The sequence below is a fragment of the Cimex lectularius genome, unplaced genomic scaffold, assembly GCF_000648675.2.
Source record: "Cimex lectularius strain Harlan isolate CLEC.00 unplaced genomic scaffold, Clec_2.1 scaffold47, whole genome shotgun sequence".
Classification (NCBI taxonomy): domain Eukaryota; kingdom Metazoa; phylum Arthropoda; class Insecta; order Hemiptera; family Cimicidae; genus Cimex; species Cimex lectularius.
In genome coordinates this window covers 2,115,635-2,126,028 of record NW_019392686.1, presented here as the reverse complement: position 1 = coordinate 2,126,028, position 10,394 = coordinate 2,115,635, and the positions used below count along the sequence as shown (strand labels likewise).

The following is a 10,394-nucleotide window of genomic DNA, read 5'->3' as shown; positions in this document are numbered from 1 at the left end:
GCGTATCTAGCCGAAGGTTGCGGGTTCGAATCCCTCTCGTGCCATTAACTTTTTTTCATCTAAACAAAAAACCTTAATTAATTGTAATGTATCAATTGGTCAAGCGGACCACGAAATTAGTGAATTTGATGAATTAAATGAAGTATACTTCACTAAAGCTCTCCGTCGCCATTTCAATTGTCGTCGAAAATCCAAACCGATTACACGACATTTGATAAATGGCAAAAGGAGGGAAAACTCATAAGGTGGGGTTGAGATGGGTAGTTGATGCCCGAGTGGATCGAGGTCACGATAGCTCAGGTGGTAGAGCAGCGGCGTATCTAGCCGAAGGTCGTGGGTTCGAATCCCTCTTGTGCCATTAACTTTTTTTCATCTCAACAAAAAACCTTAATTAATTGTAACTCTTACACTATATATTCACACTAATAAATACATTCAATCTCAAAAGAGTCAGAAAACGAGATATCTACCAATACAAACATCAAAATAGTCCTATTAACTACAAAAATTAGAACAGGGGATCCAACGGCTTGGTGTTGTGTTCAAACACAATTCTCATAATGGTATTCCTGCATGCTCTCTGTATGGAGCCAAGGAAGTAAGAGTCTAGCATGTCCTTTTCTTGATCAGGTTAGGATGATCCTTCTACGATTAATATACTCTGAGGAACATATATCGACCTTGGTCTTGAATTGTGGGAGCTGCTCTGCCGATTCGTTTTCCGACACCATTACTTTTTAAAACCATATTCTTTATTGCTTGATTAATGCCAGCAGGTAGGGAGTTGGTGCAAACAAGGTAGACAAAGAGACCTTCTCATCTTGACTCACCCCAAACTCTTGGCAAATCATGTACACTGTATTGTGGCAGGAGCACCTTTACTAAACATGGCGCAGGCCTCACCCTCACCAATCTTATTTTATTTCTTTTTTTAACGAGGGTTCTCAACAACCCTATATATCTAGGTTATATCAACCCTCGGGGTGCCGGTGTTTTTGAAAAAAAGCCCATTTGTAAGTATGTCGGGTTCAAATGCAGGGCCGCTGGATTCGAACCCGGACCTTCATCTTACAGTGATGAGCACCGTATCAATGCCTAAACCGTTGCTGCCACCGACGCCCCAACATCACTGATCTTGGATCTGTCTGAATTGACATCCTGTCATATAAATTATTTAGAAATATGGAAGGTTGGAATCTGACAATGGGATACCTTTTAATTCTGATATAAGATCAAAATTTCATTTTGACTGTTTATAAATGTGCTTTGAAGACCGTACCATTTCTGTAATTATAATTATGATAAGTACAAATTAGTTAAAGAATGCTGTCAGTTAACCGTGGCTTGCATTTTTGACAGTTTCTTTCAAAGAACTAATAAAAAGCATGACCAAACCAAAATATGGTAAAATGCAGACACACAATGGACAAAAGTGAAAATAAGGCAGACTAGGATGATCTAACCTGTTCATCTCACAGACCTTGTCACAATCTTAACAATGGCATAGCTTCAGTAGGCATTTCACAAAAAGTTAGAACCAATAATATAGCGTGAAATTTAGAAATACCACAATACAACCTAAGGCTGACCAGGATGATCGGAGATGATCTAACCTGTACATCTCAGACCTTGCCACAATTTTAAACAATAGCCTACAAAAAGAATATCCATAGGGTAAAAACAAAAAATAGCCTCAGATTATGATTAAACGTAGGAACATGACCGACAAAAGCAGTGAGAATATGCCTGCGAAGAACAATTGTTAAGATTATTGTCCAGAAAATAACCTGATGGTTAATTATAAACAATGAATTGATCCTTGGAAAAAGTAAACTAGTAAAACAATAAATTTATTTTTATTGCAGGTAACAAAAATTCTAAGTGAATACCTGTATTTTTCTTTTTAATTGATTACAATTTGGTCATTACTGATCATTCACCTGCCTATCATTGCTGGGATAATCAGGGTGTGTGAAGACTGTGAAAAGTCTAAATACATCAACGATCAAACCAACCAGGATAGACAGACCAAAATGATTGGTAACAGCCTTTGTTGATTGTTGAATAATGGTGTTTAATTTATTGATAATATTATTATTTTATTCGGTTAGTTTTGTTTTTATTTATTTATTTTTTTGTACCGACGAACAGTTAGATTGTTAGGCACATTAGGCAAATAGCATAAAAACTTTTGTACACATTTTATTATAAAAAATCATTTTGTCGTATATTTCATTACAAAAATCAATTTTGTGAAACATAATTTTTAAATAAAACATAAAAATTCACATTTCCTTAAACCAATTTCAACTTGACCAAAAGGCAGCAAGCATGATCCTCAACATTGTCTTCCCACAGCTTGAACTTGACGTTGTACCGTTTCTGCATGGGGAAAAAATTAGATAAAATAAAATTCAGATATACGCACTTATAAATTTTATCTTTTCGCCACTTACAGGGAGGAACTTGTCAGAGATGTCGAGCGTAAAGTTGTACTGTCCGAGCTGGTCCTTTTTGACCGGGCAGCTGGTCATGCTACACCCATCGGTCTTCATCCCTAAGAATGGAATGTCAAGAACGGAAGCCCAGTAAGCACGAGTCTTCAGGTCGTTTTCGCCCTGATCCCAGTTCGCCTTGTACTTGAATGAAATACCCGCTGACTTGCCAAGCTTGAGTTTGCACGGCTCATTTTTTTCAGCTTCTGCACAAGGGTCAATGTGCACATCGCTGATTTCACATTGTTCCTGACCTAAAAAAAATTATTGCTTTGTATTGTTATTGCTTTGCAAACTGAAGATTAACTTATCACCATAACATAATATCACAGGAAATTCAAAATCTCTTTAAAAAAAGATGAATCCTGAATAAATGATAAGCTTAAAATCCTTGAGAAAAACTGATTTGATTGCAAGAAAGTGACAGGAGCTCAAGAATAACAAAAAGACCAATTCGTCCTAAATTTTTCTTCATACTCAGAAAGTCATCTAAATAAAAAAAGTGTCAAGAAATCTTATAATAAATTCAGTAAATAACTTAGTCACAAGGAGCTTAGCAAAAGATGAAACATTGACCAATCAATCCTGAACTGGTCACAACTCACGGGTTCTTAGAATATATAAATGTGAAAGGTCAGAGTTGTCTGTTGAAACTCAAAATAAAAATGTACTGAAGAGGAAGCCTCGAAAAGCATCTAGCAAAAATTTAAAAAAAAAAAAAAAAAGGAAAAGCTTATATAATACAGATGAGAAATAGCCCACAAAAAGAGAAGGAAAAATCTCAAATTGGTTATTTTCTCCAAGAGTAAACCATAAAAGAACCAAAATTATTAGCAAATTTGGACAAGATTCAGAAAATCGTTTAGTAAACACAATTGACAAATCACAGGAGCTCAGGAAACAATCAAATAATAACCAATCAATCCTGAACTAACAGCTTACAGGAGCTCATAAGATCTGAAAATGTGTTCATGAGTAAATCGCAATATAAAAAATAATAATAAGCATAGACCATCTGCATAAAATTGAATTGAAATTTCATAATGAATAAACAAATTTAACTGACAAAGTCAGAGAAGCTTAATGAATATTCGAACATTGACGAATCCTGAACTAGTCGCAGGATCTCATAAAATCCATAATAGGGTTGTTTCCTTCATGTCTACAATAGAATGTAAACTATAAAATTTGTGCATTTTAGAAATATAAGATTTTAAACAAAGAAACTATGTTCAGCTTCTTAGCCTGAAGAAACGATTTTTATGTTGTCGACACAATCCTTTGCGTATTCTTCAGGCTTAGGTTTTCCTTTCCAAGGAGAGCAAATCTCAGCCTACATAAACATTTGCACGAATAGAGGACATATTCCTCTAGTTCTAACACGTCCTAAGTTTAATAGTTCTGCCATTAGTTTCTGCAACGATCCTTCACGGAACATACATGCCTCTTCTGGAATTTATATCGAACCAATGACTGCTTAAAGCATTGTCTGATGGATGTACATTTTTGACGATTTGGTACGGTGCAAAAAAGGTTCAGGGGTAATAGTGTCCTGACTGAACTTTCTTTGGCCAATGTATCAGCCAAACTTATACCTAACCTAAATTGTTTTGTCCCTAGACCAAATGGAGACATTGTTTTAATAAAATCATTAATTTATTATCAGTAAATGGTAGGTGGTATAGCACTTTCATTCTAAAAAAAAATTCATTCCACAAGAAAACCTAGGTTTAAATATGGTCTTGTTTAAATGTAGATACTCAACACGTCTCAAGCTATGATTGAGGTTAATTGGTACTCTCAGAACATTGGTTTAGATTCTTTTTGTAATAAATATCTTAAACGTTTTTAAATTTTAAAAACTGGTCGTTTTCCTTTAATAGTCGATTATAGATTGTAAATCAACTTGTAAAAATGACGTCTGTGCTCTTGGCTGTCTTTGAATAGAATATGGCAATTCATGCGCTACGCGAGTGTTAGCTTTTGACCCCCATGAGATAAATCATAAATGGGGAAGTGCTAAGGTCAGACAAAAAAAAAAAGGAAGATGTGTCCATTGAGTCAACTGGCGGGACAAAAGATCCGTTTGTCTACAATCGTTCCTGCGGGCCGAGGGCGATAAAGATTTTTAGAATCATAAATTTTTCCCGTCAGATTGTTTTCTAACCGAGTGTAGACCGGAGATGAGATTAAATCATTTGATAATTAGCTATATCTAACAATTCGACTGATAGTGTTTGTGCGAAACGCAATTTCGACCTCATCCGTGAAAATAATGAACCAGACATTTTTTTCCGACGAAAAGGAAAACGGTGTGTCCATTAAGATTTACAACTTGAGAAATGCACAAAAAGTAAAAAGGCTAGGTTCTGATAACAATGGCGAGGGTCCCTTTTCAAAAGGAAGACCCAAAAGCAGGTACAGGTACCTTTCTTCTTTTGAAGAAAAACAGGTCAGAAAATGGATGTGACAAGCTTGAGAAATCTGTTTCCCAAGCGTTTTATAAAACTACGAACGAAAACAACAAAATTGTTGAATTTGGTGATTGGTCTCAAAATCACTTAAATTTCTTGATAACTGGTCACATGAGCTAAGATAAATATTGATCGTACGCAGAAAATCAAATTGAAAATTTTCTTATAAATATAAACAAATTTAATTGACGGAAGTTTAAAAATGAACAAAAATGGGCAAAAGCATCTTAAACCTTCGAGCCAATCGGAAAATCTAAAAAATAGACCATTCTTTCACGAATACACCACAAAACAAAAAATAAAAAAATTAACTAATATGGACCAGATACAGAAAATCTAAACGAAATCATCTAATAAACTTCAATTGACATAGCAACAGGAGTCCAGAAAACTGGTCACAATTCACACCAGCTCGGAAAATTAAACTGGCGAGTTGTTATCTTTAGGAATGAACCAAAATTTAAAAAAAAAACATTGTATGGAGATCGTGAGATGCGGTCTGGTGCGACGTAGGTTTTAGAAAAACATTTTCTTTATCGTGCCAACGTTTCGATCTTTATTGAGAACATCTTCAGGGCTCAGTGTGTTTTCCGTGTAGATGTGTCATTGGGCACTCTCAACACGACACAGAAGAATGAGACATCTAAACGGAAAACGAACTTTGAGCCCTGAAGATGATCTCAATAAAGATCGAAACGTTGGCACTATAAAGAAAATGTTTTTCTTAAAACTACGTCACACCAGACCGCATCTCACGATCTCCATATAATCATTAACTAACGGTCACTAAACACCACACATTAAAAAAAAAAAATCATTAACAAATATAATGTACCAGACATAGAAAATCGAAATATAATTTGATTATTGGACAGCTCAATAATCAAATATGAACAAAAATGGGTGAAATTGAATTTGTCACAGGAGCTGAGAAAATCTGTTAAAAAATCCGAAAAAAAATTATAAGTAAACCATAAAAGAAAAAAAATATTAAGAAATAAGAACATTAAGAATAAGAACAACAGAAAATAAGAACAACGAAGGTCGTGTGTTCGAATCCTGTTCGTGACACTAGGTTTTCATTTCAACCAATACCTTACATAAAAAGATTAATTAATTGAAAGAAGTTATTTAGTCAATCAGACCAAAAAATATAATGGATTTAATAATAATTATTATCAAATTAAATTAACAAAGACACAGGAACTTAGCAAACAATCAACCCAAAACAGGTCATAGTTCACATGAGCTCAGAAAATCTATAAAAATTTACGATTCCTTCATGAGTAAACCACAATATATAAAAAAAAAATTATTAACGTATATGAACAATCCTTTGAAAATTGAAATGAAATGAAATGATATAAATATAATAATTATAGGGAAGTTAAATTAACGAAATAACAGGAGCTCAACAATAAAAACAAACAAACAAAAAATATAAATGATTTTCCTCAGAAAATCGAGAAGAAATCATATAAAAAATATGAGCAAAGTCAGTTAAAAGGGGCTCGATAAATAAAAAAACAAGAAAAATGGGCAAATCCACCCTGAACTAGTCTTAGGAACTCAGAAAAGTCATAAAAATATAAACCATGAAATCATGTAGTAAATTTAAACAAATTCAATAGACAAAGCAACAGAAGCTCAGAAAATCTAAAAAAAAAAAAAATACGATTCCTTCGATTCCTTCATGAGTAAACCACAATATATAAAAAAAAATTATTAAAAGATATGAATTTTCTTTTAAAATTATCTTGAATTGGTCACAGGTGTTTAAAATTCGAACCTGCCTGTATCATCGAGAATTTACAGAAGAAAGTGACGAAACAATTAAATTTATAAAATACACCATTTTGTACAGAATTTATTTTTTAGAATATCAAATGTTCACAAAACAGATAATAATAATAATAATAATACAACCTTAATAACAAAATTGACAAAATCGTTTACTGTAAATCACAGGAGGCTAATAAAGACTTAAATCATCATACAATAACGCAGTTTAATATGAATAAATTGGGCAAAGGATCGATGATATTTGTAAATAATATGAGAATCTATGTGAAATATTCCTCTGGGCCATCATTACTTTGTAAATGGATTAAAGGGCATATCTAGATTTTTTTTTAAAGTATGCAAAGCAGGAAACAGTAAATAAAAGCATAAATCAGATCCATGGCAGCCGTGCTGCTTATTTGTCCAAGACTGTTAACAGTTAAAACTACCACGAAGTGTTTGAAGCACGAACGATTTTGTCCCTTCGAAATGCCCTCTATTCCTTCATAGAATAAAGTGACGAAACAATTCGCCCGTTTAAAAATAGACCATTTCGTACAGAATTTATTTGTAGAAAACAAAGTACAAATACGTTGTAGTGTTTTTTAGAATTAAGTATTTTCGAGAGTGGGAATGAAAGAAAGAGGAGGGATGGCTGTTCAAAATGACGCCAATTCTTAAATCAGCCTTTTATTGCTTGAACTCCATTCGTTTTCGTATGTTCTTTTAGGGATTTACTAAAACTTAATCAACGGGCTTTTTAAAAATATTGTATATGTTAATATTTAAGCAGAATTAATAAACTTACTGCCTTAGAATTGCGTACAGTAATGATCAGACTGTAGATTTTTTTAAAAATGCAGATTATTTATAATATAAATACAGAGATTTCATTCGAGATATATACTACATGCGGTAGCGACTTAAAATGTCGAAAAACCCGAGATGTACTAAATTTTTAAAAATTGGAAACTAAACAAAATTATATATAGATTAAACTCACCCCTGGTTGAACAATATTGAAATTGGACTTGTTCTGCTGCCACAAAGGCGAGGCAGACGGCGACGATAAAGGCACCCCTGGTCAGCATTTTTGAACGTAGCGAGGAAGAGACAAAATGAAGAAGCTGTTTAGCTTTTGTAGTCGTATTGGTCAGTGGAGGGAGACCAAAGTTGTGGAGGGGGCTTGCTAGATCCTTCCTGACCTATGACTTCTCTATCTTATCCAGTGGTCTTTTTTCAATTCATTTTACAGTGTTTCAGAACGTATAAAGAGAAATGGACTGTTTTTAGTATTTTTTGACCAAAAATGGACGGGTTTTTACCCCAAAAAAAAGACCCTTACAATAAAATTCGAAAATCTAGATCTTATAAATTTTACAAACTTCATGGTGCTTCTTTGGCTTCTACATTTCAGTAAGACTTGGGGATGACAATATCAGAAGACAAAGTGAAATAAACATACCCTGGACATTGTAAAAAAAAAGCTTGCCAAGTTGAATGCACATTTCTGTCCCTTCTCCTGAAATTCCTACGTTCAGCACATACCAGAGTTTGCAAGCAGTATTTGGAGCCCCTATTTTCAAAAATACATTAAACTTGCAGTTCACCAAAACGTCCAAAAAAATTAAAGCCATCGACTGACTTAAATTTCTAAATTTAAAAACTCTTCAAGATCATAGAGGAAGGCAAGATCTCATCGATACCTAATAGATTAGATAATGTAGAGCCGGCTCTCTTTATGACCTGTGCACTGTGACCAGTATTGATCCATTGAGCATCTCCACTATTTTTTTTATCTAGAGCTCCTCATTAAGCTTACGGCTTTTTACCAGACCCCCCATCCTTCAGGCCCTGGCTTTTCTATTCCCAGCATTATGATTTTCAGCCTATATAGGCCTTTGTGCCAACAGAGGGCATGTTTGGCTGTTTCTTCTTCTTGGCAATATCTGCACAGGTTGTTTCTGCCACTCCGAGTGTATACATATGCCTCCGGAGTCTGCAGTGTCCAGTCAGTTGTACAACTATTATTCTAGTCCTAGCATGTCCTAGATTAAGTAGTTCAGCAATGGTCCATTGATATGATTTTTTCGCATGCCTCTGTCCTGGGCTACATTTCCATTGAGCGAAAGACTTACTAGTAATCAAGTGTATAATAGATCCGAGCTTTTGCCAGTTTGGTAAGCCACAAAAGGGTTCAGGACCAATAGGTGTCTTCTTTTTCTTGGCCAATTTATCGGCCTTTTCGTTACCATGTTTGCCCTGGCACCCAGACAAGGGTAATTTTGTTATTTTGTCCAACGTCTGACAGGGCTCTAATGCAGTTCCAAACGACTCTGGACTTTACCGTCATTGCGGCAATTGCCTTCAGTGCCGCCTGGCTGTCTGAGTATATGGCTATTACTATTTTAGGTGCATTCTTCCAGCCCTCTTTGGAGAACTAGTGGGCTGCTTCTCTCCGGATATTATTATTTACCCTGGCAAGTGTTGACTAATTAACATGGATAGAATTTCTTCTGTTGTCTCTGAAAAAGTTCCATTTGGTCTTCGAATGAAGCCTAACTGTCTCCAGTACCTTCTTTGGGCAACGCTCTATGAATTCTGGTGCAGTCAGGAGCTTTTCTGACCTCCTGACAGAACTTCCTCCAAGAATGCCTTCTGCCTCTCCAGCCATCTTACCTGTCATCTCATTTTTTCCAGATTCTTGCTCCACCAGATGGTTTTGGTTCTGTTATTCCTTGTCATTTCAGAGCAATTGCTTTCAAAAGCTTGCAGAATTCCATCATTTTCTTCCTAAACTGCTAGGTCAAGGTCCTACCTCAAATTTTAACCTTAGCATCCCTAAGAGAGTGTTTGAGGGATTTTATATAGCCCACTCAATTGGTTTCTCTAGGATTATGGTATGCTGCAAGTATTAGAGGGGGAATAGTAAGATCAAATCTTAAGTGTCTATGGTCAGAGCAAGATGGCACATTTGACACATGCCCATTCGTAATGTATGTCACCGCGTCAACTGCTTAGTGTACCATCAAGTACTTCCTCCCTATTACGGTTGACGAAGGAAAATTCTGAGCCACGGTTGGCTATTTCTAAACCCTCTCCAGTAAAGAAAAAAGGCATTCACCTCTCGTAATGATGATCTTACTGCCCCATACTATATGGTGGGCATTCGCATTACATCCTATGATTAGTTCTAGGTGTTTAGACTTGCTGTGTTCCATAATGTCTTTCATCAGTTGCGGTGGACAAGTGCCATCTCCTGGTAAATATAAAAAAAAAACCAGGCTTGTTTCTGCCACTCCAAGTGTATACATATGCCTACGGAGTCTGTAGTGTCCAGTCAGCAGTACAACTATTAGTCTAGATCCTATAGATCCTAGCAAGATCTGCGTTTTTGGCAGTTTGATATGCCACAAACGGGTTCAGGGCCAATAGGTGTCCTCGTCGAACTTTCCTTGGCTAATTTATCAGGCTCTTTGTGTGCCCTGTTACTTTCACTTTCCCTACATTCTAAAATTATTGTATATATTGTTGTGCACATGTACAAATAAAAATTTATTCTATTCAAGTGAATTATGTAGATAGACATATTGTTTAATATTTAAGTAATTTTTCCTGTGGTTTTTATTTTTTCTTTTATATT

The 10,394-nt window shown here is 35.2% G+C and overlaps 1 protein-coding gene across 1 annotated transcript; it reads right to left on the bottom strand.

The window, feature by feature from the left end:
* Window positions 1-2,199: 2,199 nt before the first annotated feature.
* LOC106661234 (mite group 2 allergen Tyr p 2-like) lies at window positions 2,200-7,889 on the bottom strand. The gene is made up of 3 exons (XM_014384504.2): window positions 7,755-7,889; window positions 2,457-2,749; window positions 2,200-2,382 (listed from the first exon to the last, which is right to left on the bottom strand). Exons 1-3 carry the CDS (start codon window positions 7,840-7,842, stop codon window positions 2,296-2,298), a joined length of 468 nt encoding a protein of 155 aa, XP_014239990.1. The 5' UTR covers window positions 7,843-7,889; the 3' UTR covers window positions 2,200-2,295.
* Between the last annotated feature and the right edge of the window lie 2,505 nt (window positions 7,890-10,394).

Coding starts and splice junctions, on each gene's coding strand:
- LOC106661234 (XM_014384504.2), bottom strand. CDS start 7,842: ATGCTGACCAGGGGTGCCTTTATCGTCGCCGTCTGCCTCGCCTTTGTG. Junction 2,750..7,754: donor TCAATATTGTTCAACCAGGG/GTGAGTTTAATC, acceptor AATTTTTTTTAG/GTCAGGAACAATGTGAAATC. Junction 2,383..2,456: donor TCTCTGACAAGTTCCTCCCT/GTAAGTGGCGAA, acceptor TTCCCCATGCAG/AAACGGTACAACGTCAAGTT.